At 44.1% G+C, this 18,088-nt stretch overlaps 1 protein-coding gene across 1 annotated transcript in view; it reads left to right on the top strand.

The window, feature by feature from the left end:
• LOC147707124 (uncharacterized) overlaps window positions 1-18,088 on the top strand; it is a 120,754-nt gene that overhangs the window by 56,160 nt on the left and 46,506 nt on the right. Inside the window, exons 15-17 of the mRNA XM_086925180.1 lie at window positions 10,801-10,970; window positions 11,168-11,241; window positions 11,323-11,450. Coding sequence (XP_086781306.1) covers window positions 10,801-10,970; window positions 11,168-11,241; window positions 11,323-11,450 — 372 coding nt within the window. The remainder of the gene's footprint in view (window positions 1-10,800; window positions 10,971-11,167; window positions 11,242-11,322; window positions 11,451-18,088) is intronic.

Raw genomic sequence — 18,088 nt, forward strand, 5'->3', positions numbered from 1 at the left:
CACATTACTACTTTTTGTAAAAATGACTAGAATATGGTTAATTCATGGAGGCCAACATTTTATTATTTTTTAAGCTATTAGTTTGCAGCCCAAAGAACAACTTTTGTGTTTGAATGTATGTTTAACATGTTCAACTTGGAGATTGTGCCTGTTGTGTTTTTTTTGTGGTTATTTTTACATCGTGGTGTATCACAAATTACCTCTTTTCTCCACAAACACTGGTGTGTGAATTTGGTGTCAATATCCAGTTTATTTATTAGTTTGATTAGTTACAATAATGTGCACATACAAACCGCAACAATGTACATGCAACCATAGAATGAAAAAAATGATGGTAAAACTGAGGCTAAAATTGCAATGGCGTACATTTTTTTAATAACTTAAATTCTGAAAATCTATACTTAATCTGGGTTAAAAAAATGTATTAGGCATTTAATGTAATCCCATTAGCAATAAACCTCTTGGGTTGAAAAAAGTTTTTTTAAGTTGTGTAAAACTGGGCTAACTAATCTTACCTGCTTTGGCTTGAAAAATTGAATTGCAGAGTACAGATCATAGACCCCCACCCCCAGATAATTTGAAAATAGTGTCATTGATCTGTAATTATTTAGTTATTGGATTAGATGTACATCTAAGAAGGGTAGATTTTTTAAATACAGCAAAATGTTTGACATTGGGGTGCAGTAATATTTTTAATTTTCAGACCTCTATCCAGTTAGCCTTTCAGTAGTATTGTAGTTGCGTTTTTGAGGAGTGAAATTTGAGATTAGTTTGTAATCCTAGATAGTTAAATACAAAAGTGAAATGTTGTAATTCTTGTGGTGTTTGCTGCCAGAGTTCTTCTTTTATTAACTTGCACAGGAAATGAGCAGCAATAAATATATTGCGGTCGTATTTTGATTACTGCAACAGCTTAAAGTCACCAGCATTTATCCTAATTCTAGACCAAGTGCTTGTATCTGGAGGGTTTTCAGACCACAATAGGTTATTTAAAATCTTACCCTCCCCGCAATCCAGGACGGTGTAAATCTTATGATAAACATTCGTTGCTATATAGCAATGTCAGCTGTATCTTGCCATTCCTAAATCAGCATTACATATGTTGGGGAGTTTTCTCCCCCCGCCCCAACAAGTAGCGAATGCTGTGGAGGGGACTACTGCCGCTGATAGGCCTGTAAACAATAAGTTGTGTGTGTGGCAGGAAATTCCGTTTGAGATTTAAAGCTAAGAAATTTATAATGATGAAACCTGCTCAAATGTAGTACTATCTAGAAGCCAGGAATAATTGCAATGCTTCTTCTACCCCTTGCTAAACCATTACTCTAGACTTCTATGTGTTAATTTTGAAAGGGAGGTTGGAATCGTTACATAGGGTTGTAAGTTATTTTTGCAATACCTATTGTTATGTTTAGGATTACTTCTCCTGCATATAGGATAGTTTACATTTGCATGTGTTTAGGTAGAATCTTGGGTATCGGATTCAGTACTCTAGGGAGGTCATGTATATAAATAATATAAATGGGGTGCCAATAGACTTCTAGCTCAACACATTTGCACTGGTAATTTTTCCTTTGAGATTTCTTTATCATCCCAAGAACATGCAAGAGCAGCCCATTTACGCCAGAGGAAGCTAGTCTACCTTATCAAAAACTGTTAAAAAGGCTATAAATGTGACGTAGACTTAGTGTTTCTTTTTTTTTTTTTTTTTTTATTGCTTGTGTTCTTTCCTTTATTATGCATTTTTCTGTTTATAACTGCAGTAATGTTACCATATGGGATATTGAAGCATTTCGGCAGAAATCAATTTTCGCCACTAAAAGGCTTTGCATTTTCATATCCTGGCTTGGAAATGCTCCAGGAGACACAGCAAATACCTCCGCGTCCAGCAGAGTCCTCTGCTCCTAATTCTAGAGTTGGGAATGGGACCCTTTTGTATGAATGGGTAAAATGATTGGATCCTTCCAGGATTTGGGACTCTTGCCTATATACTAACAAAATGAGGAGAGGCCAGGAGTTTGTCCCAATATTCAGGATTTACATCTAGCGCCACAGTTGGTAATATTTCGCAGCTTGATTAATATTGTCTATTGAAGCCCCAAAAAATTAATTTAGGCCCAAAATAAAACTCTTCTCTTCTAGCAGATTCCAGTCAGGCAACGTACACCCGTGTTTTCAAAATTGACTATTTCCTTTGCATGAATGTTCTAGATTTTCTTACCAAATTCTAGAATCCCAGGTCAGGTCGACTGAACCTGTTTTGCTGTCTTAGAAGTGTGGAGGGAAAATCTTTATCATCTCATTAAACATGTCAATCCAAATGTTACTTAAACTCAAAGGCCCACTGACTACGAAGTAACATTTTAAAGAATTTATTACATAGCCAAAGATAATTGGATGTACAAACATCTCAGCAAAAGATTCAGGAAATATACCAGAACTAATACATAAATCATCCTACGCAGGAGTCTCAGACGACTCAAGATGAAAAGCAAAATCAATTCCAGGATCATTAGGCAAAGAATTACAATCCCAACTTGAGTCCAAGACTGCATTTACAAAAGGAAAAAGACGTTTTGGTTAGGCTGTCCCTACATTGACTCGAAGGTGACATCCCTACTTGGCATTGCACTCCGGTAAGAATAAAGGTGTCAGGAGTGAAGACTTCCTAAGAAGCACACTCACTTTTCCATAAGTAGTTTCTAACTACCGAGCTCGTTCTAAGATGCTCCTTCCTACACCCTACTCTGCCTTGAGGTCACAATCTACCTACATCCTGCTTTTCCAAAGCCCGTACTGTCTGTAATCTGTTCTCCGCAAGAACACACTCTAATCTGAATCTTCCCCCCCTCCGGTGCTGTCCCTAATGCAAAACCCCAAAAACAGTCGACACACCTTCAGGCACACCCCTCCGGCAGGTGAGGGTCTTCGGATTTTTCCAGTTTGGCTCCTCCATCAAGCATCCGTTGGAGTGTCCTTGGGTCCCAGGCACCTTCTCTGCTAAATGTTGCACTCCCACATTCCTTGTCCACCTTTCTGCACTCGCGCCTACCAACCTAACTCTTAAACAATGGTTCCTTCTACCTAACGAGGCCCGCGGCCTTGCACCTGCAGGCTGTTATACGTGAGAAGAACCCTTGCAACATTCGAAGTTTCAATTCAACATTTGCTGAGGACAGTCTTTCCCAAGAATAAGAACCTTTTCTTCGATTCAAGCTAACCAAGGAAAAAATACAATTAGGCCTCTACTGCCTTCAGCACATCTTAGGCCCTTATACATCGAATGCATTTCCAACACGGCATAACATTACATTTCATTGTTCTAAACTTTAATTCTATTTCCAATGCAAGCAATGCATCTTTTCATATTTAAAAACCTAGGTTAATTCACTCATTAAAAGGCATATGTATTTTCTACTAAGGCAAATTACAATTAATTTGACACTTTACCTGTGACTACATTCTCTACGTTATGCAAACTGTTATTATTGTTAAATCACTATCTTATCTGTGATTAATAAACACTCCATTACTCATTGCACTGATCCCCCGGCTCAAACGTTACAATTCTAAACTATATTAGTGAAAAGTCCTCTAGATATGTGGGTGCGGACTACGTGTGATAATGCCCCCCCTACAAATTTCAAAATAACATGGCGCTCTGTTCTAACTTCTGCTACATAAAACAGTATCCTTTTTTTCATTAAGTTTTATATAGAGCTACTCTACCAAAGGTGTTGGCAGGCTTTACTGTAAACCCAGGTGTATGCATAGTCATTTGGCAGAAGCGTTTTATTGTAACGGTGATTTTATCAAGAAATAGGTAGATTGAGGGAAGATAAAATAGGAGGAGAAAAGAGTGAGGAGAGTAGATGGAAATGTGAGATTCCGATTGAAGACTATCGAGTGATTCACCATTCAAATGTTTAAAGAGCAGTGTTTTTGCTTTTTAAAACACCAATGTTGTGTTGTCTGATCTCGTTGGGGGAGACAGTTGAGTTTAAGGGCCGCATCAGATAAGGATTTGTGTATCTTTGTGGGCTTTACATTTCTTGTTTGAAGCCAGAAATCTTTATTCCTCAGATTTCTTCTCCCACTGGAAATGTGTAGCAGAGAAGGAAGGAAGGTAAGGGTGTTTAGATTTTAAGGCTCGGAAAGAAAAGCAGGCAAGGTTAATTTTAACGCTGCCTTCAGAGGGCGATAGTAGAGACCTCCTATGAAGTTTGGCAACTCGATCAAACTTTTTGATGATGACTATTAGGCGACCTGCAGAATGAAGCTTGGCTATTAAAGGTGCTAGAGATGCTTTTGTAACTTTGTGAGTAGAGCATTGGGGAAGTCTGTTTTTGAGGTGACGGGCGAGCAATACAGAATTTCACTTCATCTCCCTGTGACTAACAAACAAGCATTTACAATGCAATAGGTCTCGCAGTGACATTGTTTAAAGCTATTAGCATTGTAAATGATGTGTTTTTAATATTTTTTGGGGTAAAAAGTATCCATTATGCACCATTAGACCGGAGATTGAACTAGTGAAGAAAAAAAGATAAAGCAACAAGACACTGGCATCTTTTTGCATAAAATAGGCTTTGATAGAAGACAGACTTAACAAATTGCTGTAAGGCATGCGTCTGCCCCGTAGGAAGTATCTGTTTAAACAAATGTTTAACAGATGGTAGTAATTCCTTGGTAACAAAAGATGGCGATATAGATTGCCAAGGAGGCAGTTAACAAATTGCTGCAAGGCATGTCTGTGTCCTCCTATGTCCTGTGGCGCTGCACCTACTGCTACCTGGATGATTAACGAGTGCCCTCTCCCAGTCATTTCACGTGTGGCTTAGACCAACCTAACGAGTGTAATTTACATGGCGCTTCCACTTTTTCCATTGGTGTAATTCAAATCAAGGGGCCTAATGGCGCCAAATGTACTGGTGCTTAATATACCGACCTCGGAAGGATTAATGCCAGACTGCTCAGTTTAGGCCGATCTCTGGCTCACTCGGGTGAGAGTTTACGTGACTCACCTTGTGGGCTTGATGACCCAGAGCCCGCTCGCCCCTCCCAGATGGGTTTAGAAATGCCCAGAACTCGTGGTTTATTTCACCCCACAATGAACATTTTAAAATCAAGAACAAGTTCCCCAAAGTCAACCTTTTAACCGAGGAGAACATGTTGCACACCAGGCAACTGTGCAACGAGGGTCCGTAGTGTTCAGCCTTTAGCACCGCCCTCAGGGCAGCACTGACTGGCAGTGCAGGAGTAAAACACTTCACACCTCTAGGGGCTGACTGTTCACACCGACCCCTCTAACACCCCGAGGGCCGCAGTGCACGGGGGGGGGGGGGGGGGGGGGGGGGGAACAGGAACACACCCGTGCATGCAGACCAGTGCACGGAGAGGCAGGAACACGAATGTCGCCACCACACACACCACCCATGGCTGACTGCCCTTTTATTTATTTTATGCGTTTTTATATAGCGTGGACTTTACCTGAAGGTGTCAGAGCGCTTCACATTAGGAACAGTATTTACTTCTTTCTGAACAGTGCCTCCCACCCATCCTCGACTCAACCCCCCCCACCGCCTCCCCCCACTTCTGCGAGGAGTAGGGCAGGGGCAGCTCTAGGCTCATGGCGGCCCTGAGCAGGGAGCATAGGTAGGGGGCCCCGGAAGAGCGGTTCTGGGCGGGGCAGAGCGCGGAGGCCAGTGAAGAGGGGGTGTCAGTGTGTTTGGAAGTGGAACCGAGCGGGAGGCCGCCAAATTCCTGCCAGGGGCCGCCACACAAATGTGTCCATCCTCAGAGGATTATTATATTAACCGAATCGCTGCGGCGGCTTTTCCCGCTGTGCGGCAATTTACGAAAAGCTGCGTTACATGACAAGCTGAGCTAGTCATCAGCAGCGAAGCGGTTAAGGACATATATTGGTGTGGTGGCCCCTGGGTTGTGGTGGCCCTGTGCAGGTGCACAGCTTGCACATGCCTAAGGCCGCCCCTGAGTAGGGGCTGCGACTTTGCACACACTGGGCCCGTCTAAGGGAGACTGCATCGGTAATGTTCCCGCCGCACTGTGACCGCCTCAGAGTTACACCCTCAGCTCACTGCAGTGCAGCAAACACTGAGTTGGGCAAAAACCCCTAGCAGACCTACAGCTCAACGGGCAAATGTTCTGGCTTTTTTTTTTTTTTTAGGTAGCAACTTTTCCATGGGTCGTCAGGTGACACTTCTTACCATTAATAGGGTGATCAGATAGCTCCATGTCAAGGGACACCACTTTTACATTCCTGGACTTTCTTTTACATATCAGTGCATTCTGGGAGTTGTAGTCTGGGTTCATTGTAATTGGACCAAAACAACTGATAACAATATGCAAGGCAAAGTCCAGCAATAGAAAGGTGGTGTCAGTGTCACACTAGCATTATACCACCTGATCACCGTAACCATAAAGCAGAAGGTAACTAGATTTAAAAGCATGCACATGTTGTTGATTTAAAATCCAGGACTACCAAGAGGTGTCACATATGATATGGATCCAATTAGTAGCAGCAGCATGCACATGTTGTTGTTTTTAAAATCCAGGACTGCCAAGAGGTGTCGCATATGATATGGATCCAATTAGCAGCAGCGTGAGAAGGCAGTCCGGGGTGGGGGAATAATTCCCATATGTCGAGCATACCTAAGGTTTACCTGAATCGCTGCAGTTTACCAAGTAGTGATATAGATGGATATAATTTTTTTTTTTTTGCGTTTTTATATAGCGCGAACTCTACCCGAAGGTATTGAAGCGCCAGTTACGTTACACAAGGACACATTCATTTTTGGGAGGTACAGGGAGATTAATAGATTGCCCAGAATCACAGGATGTTGAACCAGGGCTCGAACCTGGTTCCCCAGCTCCGATGTCTGCAGCTCTGGCCGTTAGGCCACATCCTCCCCTATTAGGGTCTTGGGCTTATATTTTATGACCAAATGTATTCTGGTACATGAAGTTTGACTTTAAGCGAATACAATTCGATTAATAGATCACCACTTTAGAAGAAAATTCTGGGGCCGGACCATTGACCCCTTGGCATCATGCAGTCTTCACTAACTGCGGGGCACCAGAGGTTACATTCCCAGTTGGATAGCTGAACTGGTGTCTGAGATCTGGGGTTGTTGGGCCTATTGCAGAGGCGGGTGCTAACCCCCTGCTCTGTACACTTATGAACCGCAGTCAGGATGCTCTGGCGGTTAGCGCAATTGCTGAGGAGTTCGTCTTCAGGAATTAATCTGCTTGCGTTGGGTCAGCGCAGAGCCCAAAGTCTCTAAGTCAATGAAGCTGCAATACCCAGCAAAGCTGCTTGTCCCAGATGTGGAGGGCGTTACACTATGGCTTGCCCCCCCGGCTTCCATATTGGCACAGCAGGGTGGACATGAGGTGGGCTGTCTTTCCATTCAGCGCTCCTGCACCCCGATGGGTGTTGAGGGCTCGCCTTCTCTGTAATTGATGCTCTGCAGTGAGTAATGATGCACTCATTGAAAGGGTGATCTCAGGAGCAGAGAGGGGTAAATTGAAGGGGACAGGTGACTGGGCCGAGGAGTTATTAATGGAGGCATCATGCATGGGGAGGGGAGCTGGTAAAGGCCAACAGTGATGGCCTCTGTCTGCTGAATGGGATATGGAGGTCCACCCCAGGCCCAGGTAAGAAGGGGTGACCGCGGAGCCATCAGAGGAGAGAGATGGAACAAACAGAGGGGGGCACAAAAGGAGAGGAGTTTTAGAAGAAAGGCTGAGAGGGAACATATATAGAGAGGAGGCAAGAAGAGGGAGAGGGGACAAAGCGAGAGGAGGCAAGCCCTTATTCGGAGTGTGACCCTCACCAACTCCATGGGACAGCGAACGCTTACAACCCCTCCCCCTGCGGGTGCCCTGTAAACTGGTTATGGCACCAGGGGTGTTCAAGAAGGCCCGTATATCGCGACAGGAACACAAAACTACACCAAAGGCAGAACTGCTAATCACACCGCAGGTAACTAATGCAAATCACACCCTGCTGCCACAACCGGATCACAAAATCGCAGTGATAAAACTGCTGATCAGACACGAAAGCGCGTCTTCACATTGTGGTGCTAACACAAAATAGCACACAAAGGCTGATCTCACTGCAGGCACCTAAGCAAGTCCTGCTAACCCGACCGAACACACAACCACACAATGCTAAAAGGGCTGATCTTGCTGCAGGCACCCCGGCAGGTCCTGATAACACGACAGGACCATTAATTCAACCCCGGCACAGAGAGCGATGAATAGGGCCTCCTCCTCATAACTTGCAAGGAGGATACCAGACACCCCAAAGATGACCCAGGCAGGCAGGTTTCTAATCTTCCTTAAATTCTTTTTAAGTGCAGTCAGTCTTCCGGCGTATGATGCTCAGACTGAGCGCAGTGATCGGAGACCGCCCCTAACCCGGCCACTTCAAACCTGCCTACATCCTTTCCTCGCCAGCAGCGTCCAGACTATAGAGCCCACGCCTCCTCTTCCCGGCTCAATTATAAATGGAGGGCACGCAGGATGCATGTGCACAGCACATGCTGTCTAAGCTGATTGGTGAAAACATTGAACTCTGCCTGAATCTTTGTCATGCCTCCCTTAGATAAGAAAGATGGTCACGACAGCCATAAAGCAGGTGATCCTGTCCCTAGGGGCCATACAAAAAGTGGACAGGGTGGCACCCAAAAACCCTCTTTTCCAATGGGAAGCCAGCATTTACCCTAAACGCTGACGCTACCCAATGAAAAGGAGGGCCAGGGCTTAGAGTCCCTTAGTTGTTTATAAGATCTCTCGCAGGGTGGGGCAGCTTCACTGCCGGCCCACATTCGACCTAATGAATGTGTCCATCTGTAATAACACTGGTGCTGATGTGAAGCGCTCTGGTACCTGATATCTTCGGGTCTAATAGGCGCTATATAGAACTCTTAAATAGTCGGGAGAGCTAGTTTATGACTTTTTTTGTTGAGAAAAGACCCCCTCAAGCTGATTTGGTGCTATTCCGTTTACACTAACCTTTTGTACTAAAAATCTTCATGCTCTTTTTCAGGCGCTAGCTAGTCATCTAACCCTTTAAACAAGGCATGCAGCATACATTGGAGAAAATAGTACAAGGAGCAGTTTCACAATCTCCATATGGGCTTTTTTTTATTGAAACTATGTGCCCAATGGCAACAGTTTTCTTTTTTTAAGCATCTCCAAATGCTTTCATCTGTCATTATATTGGTTTAAATAAAATGCCCTATTGCTCTGGTCTCTCAAGTCCAATTTAACCATATTAAGGTCCCTACTCAAAGCATTCATTCATACGGAGTCTGTAGTACTCTCGGTCCTTGACAACCTCAGGGAGGGAATGGATACCAACCAGGCCCAGGCTTTGGTCCTCCTCGACCTCTCAGCCGCCTTTGACACGGTTGACCATACCATCTTGCTTTCCCGTGTCAGGGTGGCTGGGATCGGGGGCACCGCCCTGGTGTGGTTATCCTCCTTCCTGAGGGACCGCACCCAGGCTGTTCGCCTGGGTGATTTTTCTGCGGACTTTCGGCACGTTCAGTGCGGGGTCCCCCAAGGTTCCTCCCTCTCACCTCTTGTTTAACCTCTATATTGCCCCCCTTATTTTTTCGTTGCAGCAAATGGAGGTCAGCGTATACAATTATGCGGATGACCTCCAACTTGTTTTCAATCTGTCTTCTTCCTCTGCTTCCATCTTAAATTTCCAGTCTATGATTTTTATCCGGGACTGGATGAACCACAACCACTTGAAATTTAACCCGGACAAGACCGAGTTGGTGTTGACTGGTGGTTCCTCCAGTCCCTGGTCTTCACTTTTTTGGCCCCCTTCCCTTGGTTCTCCCCGGTTCCTTCTACCTCAGTTAAAACTTTAGGTATCAAACTTAATTCTCAGCTCACTTCACTCCCAGGTTAGCTCTGTGGTGTCCTTCTTTTCTGTCACTACGCACCATCCGCAAGGTATCCCGCTTTTTTTCCTTTGATGCCTTGAAATTGATCATCTTGGCGATGGTTATCTCCCGCCTGGATTATGGCAACGCCCTATATGCAGGTATACCTGCATATAGTTTAAGGCGCTTGCAGTTGATCCAGAAGGCATGGTTGGTGTTCAATCTTCCAAAAACCCATCACGTAACACCCCTTCTCAAATCCTTACACTGGCTCCCTGTCCGTGAACGCGTCCAGTTTAAGCTTGCTTCTATCATCTTCCAAGCACGACTGGGCGCGGCTCCGGCCTTTATTACATCTGAGATCGTTCCCTACATTCCAACTAGGGAACTACGCTCATCCACGCAATCCCTGCTGTCAGTCTCCCGTTTCCGGAGGAAGAAGTGGGGAGGATCGAAGTTTGCAACCCTTGCCCCAGTCCTGTGGAATTCCCTGCCTTTAGAGCTTGGATCTCTAACTCTCTACCCTCAATTCCGGAAAAAGCTCAAAGCCCATCTATTTGCTAAATCTTAACTATATCACTTGCTGTTTTTGTCTTCCTTTTTATTATTTTCTGTTACTCCTACTCTGGGGATCTGTCTGTTGCAGTGCCATGAAACCGCTGGTGAAAGTGCGCTATATAAATATTTTTAAACTCATTCATTACACATACTAGCCTACTAGTAACACGGCTGCCTCTTCATTATTTTACCTGCATATATGCCAAGTGCTTAAGAATTAATAAATGATTAATGCCATTCTGTTAAAGTGATGCACTTTTTCTTTGACTTATTCTTCTATCCCTAAAATCCCTGACTTAATATCTACACTTTACTTTGACAGATTGTCAACCTAATGGAACCATAGTCATTACTACCACTCCAAAGGCCGTGTTGCAGGGCATGGATCTTAGTCAACTGGTGTTAAGAGATCAGCGTTGTAGACCTACTGAGATAACGGATCTGAGCGCAACATTTGTCTTCAATGCCAACACTTGTGGAACAACTTCAAGGGTATTCTACAGCATTCTAGATGTCAGAATTTTGCACGGAGAGATGTGGTGTGTGTTTGGTGTTATGTGTTTTTTTGGTATATCTCTTAACTGGGGTCTGTGTGTTTTGTAAGTTGGTTGTCCAAACTCGACTGACTGTCTTATTCTATTTGATTGTCACTGTAATGAGATGTTTCATATGTGCCATTTCATTTCCAGTTTGTAGGAAACTCCGTAATTTATGAAAATAATATATTCCACCTCCGATCAGGCCCAACTGGAGCAAAATACAAGTAAGTATAATTGTGTAATAGTTAGTTAAGTGAAATGCAATTTGGATTCTGGATTCTGAAAATGTTTCTGCTTTTCCCTAGTTTGAGCATATCCTGTAATTATCGCATCAATGATACTCTGATGGTGTCCTACACTTCCGAGGATATCGTTTTACCAGCTGCTGACGAGGGATTCGGGTCTCTAGCCCTGGCAATGAGACTGAGCAAAGGTAAACTATATAACTGTATTAATGGAAAGCACTATTAATGGGAGCCTAACTTTATTTATGTATTACTTTTATTGCCGGTGCTGTTGCATGAGTATTGACATTGCTAAAATCTGCGAAGGAAGCATGCTCGACAATAAATATTCTTGATTTGTCTCTTCATATAAATCATCTGAAAATGTTCGTTAAATTCTTGGTTGCTAGTCACAAGTAGTCTTTTAGAGCTATTGAAGTTGTGACTAGAAATTACTACAAAGTTTTAAAATCAAGTGTTTAGAGTAATTGTGACTATGGTTCATCTTACAGTATAACATGTGAAAGTCGATATGTAAAGAGCAGGTTGAAATGTGAATCATTTTGAAGCTAGAAATGGCATGTATTTCCTAGGTAGTAAAAATAGTCGTTTTTAGGTGCGATTACAAAGAATTTTAGCAGTTGAGTTTTTGTCAGCGATAACTCAAAATATACAGAAAATAGTTTAGAGTGGCTTTCGGTCAGCCCCTTGCATTGTACTTCGTTATACTTTAGTTGTCCATTACAGTTTGCTGAATGGACTATTTGTAAATTCCATAGCATTTCGCGGATGGGGCATTTTATTCCCCATTACTTTCAGTAGTTTTATTCTTTTAATATTTTAATATTAATGCAGCAGTTTGTGTTCTTTTCTTTTATGCTTTATTTGCTAGTGCTGCTGCTGGATGCTGTAATGGTGGCGAGTGGCTGGTGAGGACAACCGGTCCCGCCGCCCGGCTGCCTCACCGCGGCTTTAACTCGCCAGGCTGCTTCCTGCGGCCATTTCAGTGCTCGTTTCGCTGTACGTGTTTGTGTATCTCCCAACCTGGCTACAACTCCTATTAGTATTTTATTCATGTTAGATCATTTAAATATTTAGATGTCAGAACCATTACATGAAATAAGGATAAAGCCATGTTACAGCAGGGGGAATTTCACAAGATTTCTTTTTTTTTAAAAAGCATGCACACTGATTTGTTCCATTGGGACTTAAAAAAAAAGAATTTCAAACATGCCAGATACTGGAAGTTTAGACTTTGGAATCGGTGTCCAAGGATACAATGGTGAGGGTGTAAAGTGCAATGTGCCTAGAGAACTTATTGGTCCTTCTGCTATTTGGGTACCAACTGCACACGACTGGTCACGATGGGATGTTTGGTGGTTAGCTGGTGAGATTTCCCAACCCTCAATGGGTGAGGGCCAACTTTGGTAGATGTTGATTCCAAATTGATGATTGCCAAGTCCTGGGCTGCATAACTGTGTTATACTCTACTTATGACCCTATAGGTTATCAGATCGGGTTAACAGATCTCCTATTTGCTAAGTGTGGAGTGCAAGACCTATGGAGTATGGGCAGTCACTGTTACCTCTTCAGCTAGTGAGTAGCAGATGAGCCTTGTTAGTTTCCCCAATCTAGCTAGAGTACTGGACGTGCTTTCAGTGAAGCACAGATATGATGGGAGACATTGTTTACCACGCATCCATTTCAACGTGGTACTTACTATAGCCTTATAGCCCGCCGTAGCCGGCTATTAAAGGCCCGCTGAATCGTTAAAGGCCCGAGCCGCAGGCGAGGGACTTTAACGAGACAGCAGGACTTTAATTGCCGGTATAGCCCTGCTACGAAGGGCTATAAGGCTATTAGAACATTCTGCCCTCTAAACAAAGGGTTCTCGAAGCTCGAGGGGATATAAATCCCCTCTAGCTTTGAGAAGCCTTTGTAGAACATTGGAATGTTGCTCTGCGGGCCTTTACTGGCCCATAGAAGCAGGGAGCACTCCATTGTCTGCAATAGAGCTCCCAACATTCCAATGTTCTAATACTACATCGTGGTTTTCACTAAACATTGTTACACCAACTTGCACTGGAGGACGCTGTTGACTAAGGAATAGTGTAAATTACGGTTTCCAACACCTTCACACTAGTAATTCACACTATTCCTAAATCCTGCACCACTCCAGCGCAAGTCGATTTAACGACTTGCATTGTGAAAACCGCGATCTCACAGACCGCTTTGAAATGGCCCTCGTATCAACATACATCCCATTGGGAGTCTTTGGCCCAACCCTCTGACTTTGGTGCTGGATGAATCTAACATTCCAGGGAAGGGACAGTCCTATTTTCAACATGCACCCTCAACCCAGGCTCACAGGAACATTCTCTATATGAGGCTAATTGCCTTCGCAATTTCAGTTTTTAATCCTCCCCTGGCCAATCAAGAGGAAGTAATCTCATGCAGGCTATGGAAATATCAAACATTATTGGCTCCATTTGTGCTGCTGCCCCAAACTGGCCGAACATTTCCTGCGCTTTCCCTGGTTGCGGTTGAAAGGCATTGAGCAATACGATCGAATGTATGTAGATACGAGGGCCATTTCAACGCGGTCTGTGAGATCGCGGTTTTCACAACGCAAGTCGTTACATCGACTTGCGCTGGAGGGCAGCTGGACTTAGGAATAGTGTGAATTACTTTTCCAACTCCAGTCTACATACAGTAGGGAAGGTGTTGGAAACAGTAATTTACACTATTCCTTAGTCAACAGCGCCCTCCAGTGCAAGTCGGTGTAATGAGTTGCGTAGTGAAAACCACAATGTAGTAGTACCACGTTAAAATGGATGCGTGGGAAACAATGTCTCTCCCCTCCCAATGTCCTGTTCAAGAGATAAAAAGCACCTGCCTGTTCACTACGTTTTTCCAGGCTGAGTGTGGAATGTCTTGTGTGTGCAGGCTTTCTTTCCTGATCTTTAAAGTGTATTGCAGCTGTGAGCTGTAAATCCCTCGGACACTGTTCATCAAAGATTGATCTCAGATGGTGCTTTAGCAAAGCCTCCAGGCCCTGCAGCACCATGAAGTAGTACTTTGAGTCCCCTGACCAGCAAGGTCCGGACTCCCACCGCCCAATTGCACCCTTAGCCTCTATTGTCTACCATGCTGTAGAGTTTTCTTCTAGGCCTTAATCTGGGAGTTTAATAAAAATGTATCTAAGGTACCGAAAAAAGGCCATATGGCCATATTTGAGGGCCCGGATCAGTTTTGCTCTCCGTACAGTCAGCCTGGACTCAGTCTCATTAACGGTCTACAAAGTAGAACAGCTCTTTAGCAGGTGGATAACAGTGAGCCCCTTGTTTTGAGATTCCTTAGATGGACGGTTGGTTTGGCCCTTTCTGATGTCCACATAAATTACAACTACCTCGCAATGTGGCTGTTTACCAAATACAACTTTTGGTGTTGTTCCACGTGCAAGTTATTTGCTAGATTGTAGCAATCGAGAGCATTAAGATCTCTCAGTAAACCTACCCTAGTTTGGTCCATGATGGCCTCTGCCTACTGCAAGATTGAGACAGTCTTCCCAGCCTTGGTGTAACCAACCTGGCTCCTTCCAGGACTGCTCCCATGTCTGCAGTGTAAAGATTGAAAAGGATGGGGGCCATCACACAGCCTTGTTTGATACCGTTGTTGGTGGCTACTCTGGCCGTGACTGTAGTAAGGCTTGTTTTTACCCAGACCCATGATCTGATATCATTTAATCACCCTAAGGAGCAGGGATGGAATCCCCCAGGTGGTTTGCTTCCCCCACAGCCTGCCCCTGTCCACCTTATCGAAGGCGATACTTTCGTCTGAGAAGCAGCAGAAAAGAGGGGGCTGCTTCCTCCTAATGTTGAGGTACGTCAGCACTAAGATGTTATCCATCGTTGAGCTGTCTGGCGTAAAGCCGGATTGGCAAAGCAGGAGCGCTCCTTTATCTGCTGCCCTTGTTTCCAGCTCTTAAGAGTGTGCTCATAGGCCTTTGCTTCAAGATGAGGAGAGCGATGAGCCTACAACTTCTTTCAGTGACCCATCATCACTGTACTCACAATTTAGGAGTCGGCTGCTCAGAGCCCTATCCAAGTACACCCTTTGCTGTAATTCCTAGCATGGATATTTCAGCAAGCTGCTTTAAATTTCTCTGCGCTATAATTCATAATGTATGCAAACCTAGTGCACATGTTTCCAAATGTAATTAATTTAGTCTACATGTGCAAGTAAACACTTTTTTTTTTCACACTGATTTGTATCTTGGGAACTACTGTGAAATTAACAAATGTTAAAGGTTAGCGAAGGAATTAAAACATTGGAACAAATCTTTGTGCAGTGTGAGGGTCCAGTCAGTAGCTTGATAGGATCAGTCGGGATAGTCTTGGCGTCTGCTTCAAGTAAATTGTAATTGTATTGCGCTTACTACCTCTGATGAGGGTTTGCAAGTGCTTTTGCGTAAATAGCACACTATAATGGAACCCAAAGGTGGACTAGCGGTGGATTAGTAAATGCATTTAAATTATTTAGTGGTGGACATGTGAGCCTGTTAGTTGGATGAATAGGATAATGAATGGATAGAGGATGTAGCCTGGTGTAATAAACCAGGCGATGTAAACTTGTGAACGGGGGTATGTCCGTCATGAAACTTTAATCAATTTCAGTGAATCATAAAAGGAGCTCCAATAAAAATAAACAATTCAATAATGTAAAAACTTTGCAAGGAAGCTTTACAGAATGTTTATTGAGAGTGCAGTGCTATGCGATGAAGTTATAGCAGTAAACAAACTTTTTTAAAACACATGACCCTAGCGCTTTCTAATACAACCCCCAGCCCCTAATAATATTGAGAACAGCTAGACCAATTCCATGAGATCCCAATGAATGTAAGATTTTAAAACCATTCTTAAGGTTACTGGGGCTACCCAATTTCAAAAGCAGAAGTAAAAAAGTTCAGTGGTAGAGGGCACAAAAATAATAAATGTATGGTGGATTGTTTTGAAGAATTAGTGCAAAGACAAGTAGTGACAATTAGTGCAAAGTAGTGAAGCTAATTTAGTAACTATTTTAGGATGGCGCTGGCAGCTTGCCGGCGCCATCCTAAAATAGTTACAGGAAGATGGATGGTCAGCTCACTCAAGGGAGCGTCGTCGAGGCTGGGCAGGTGTGCCTTCTTCCTATATCTACCGTCGAATCAGCTGTGATGCTGGATAGATGCCTTTGCATCCTTGACTTTCACAAGCGCAATCCTCGTGCTGTTCCTGTGACCAGGAGCTTCTTTCTCTTGATCTGCTGCTCTGATCGGTCTCTGACCTTTTATACACACGAGGCATGTGAACTCGAATGGAAGCCCCGCCCGTTTGGCCCCGCTCACTCTCACGGTGTGCACCGTCTTCCCGCCATTTACCCACTCAGATGGACAACTCACTCAAGGGACCCCTGCGCCCTTCGGGGCGATTGCATAGTAACACACACATGGTCGCTGGAACTAGTTGAAGCTCAAATTCATCAGCCCAAAAACAATCATGAGCGTCGTCGAGGCCGCACAGAAGACCCCCCCCCCCCCCACCATTAAGAAAATCCGCAAAATTTGCGGATCGTGGATCCGCGAAATCCGCCCATGCTTAAAGTAGAGGAGTTAGATGAAGCAGATTGGCAAGAGGCGCTTGCGTCCCCTAAGGAGGTAGCAATATCTAAGCTCAAGTTGGTACAATAAAAAGATTTTACATCGCACGTACTATACATGGATGCTTCTACACAAAATAAACTGGACGGACACCGCTCTGCCTTGGGAAATGTGGTGCATCGGGCACACTCTTCCACACCCTCTGGCTCTGTCCGGAGATTGCGTGTTATTGGAAAGCGGTGATGTTCACACTCTCGCACGTCACGACTATCCTGATTCTCCCAGAACCAAAACGATACCTTTAATGTGTGGGAGCCAGGGACCTAAATAATATGGGTCAAGACTGGGTGACACTAGGCATGAAATTGGCGAAGTGTAATATTGCGCAACGCTGGGTATCTCTACAAACTCCTACCCTTCACCAGTGGTGTAAAGACATGGGCCCTTCAATGATAGTGGAGAAATCAGTCTACGTTCACCGAGGGTGCCCCAATAATGGACGTGTGGGGAAAGTGGAATACCTACCGTGGACATATGTGAACCCCGCATGAGGATTCTGTCAGAAATAAGTGAATGACCATAACGTACTGTGGATGCGAGATATTGTACATCTTGATTGCCAACCAGTTAAACTCTGACTATTTTCTACTGTTTAAATGAGCCAGCGAACTATTGTATAGCCTGCTGAACCTTTATGTATATACAGTCACATCCTACTGTATTCAATTGTCACAATATTCTAAATACCAATAAATTTGTTTATAAAAAAACTATCGGGTTTCATTTATTTTCATCAGCCCATGTTTCTAGTAGGGCTAAACTTACTGTCTAGGACCTTAGCTGTGGTATCCATCAGGGAGATCGGCCAATAGCACGCTGGACCAATTATGTCTCCCTTTTTAAAGATTGGAACCCCTATGGCCTCTTTCCACGGAACTGTAAGTAGACCAAAAACAGCCCTAAAGATGTCAGGGAGGATTGGGGCCCACAAAGCAGGGTTGTTTTTAGAGGTCTAGTGGAACCGCATCCAGGCCTGGCGCTTTCCTCCCTACGCCCAGTTTAATGGCCGATTCTACCTCCACTATTGTAGAACTGAATTGAGAAGCCAGGATCGGGTTTGTGGAGGTGATATCACCTTCCCTGCTGGCAGTTGCCCGATTAAAAATACAGGAAAAGGGAGTTCTTCTTAATGCCCCATCCACCAAGCTC

Source organism: Lissotriton vulgaris, chromosome 6 (genome assembly GCF_964263255.1).
Source record: "Lissotriton vulgaris chromosome 6, aLisVul1.2, whole genome shotgun sequence".
NCBI lineage: Eukaryota > Metazoa > Chordata > Amphibia > Caudata > Salamandridae > Lissotriton > Lissotriton vulgaris.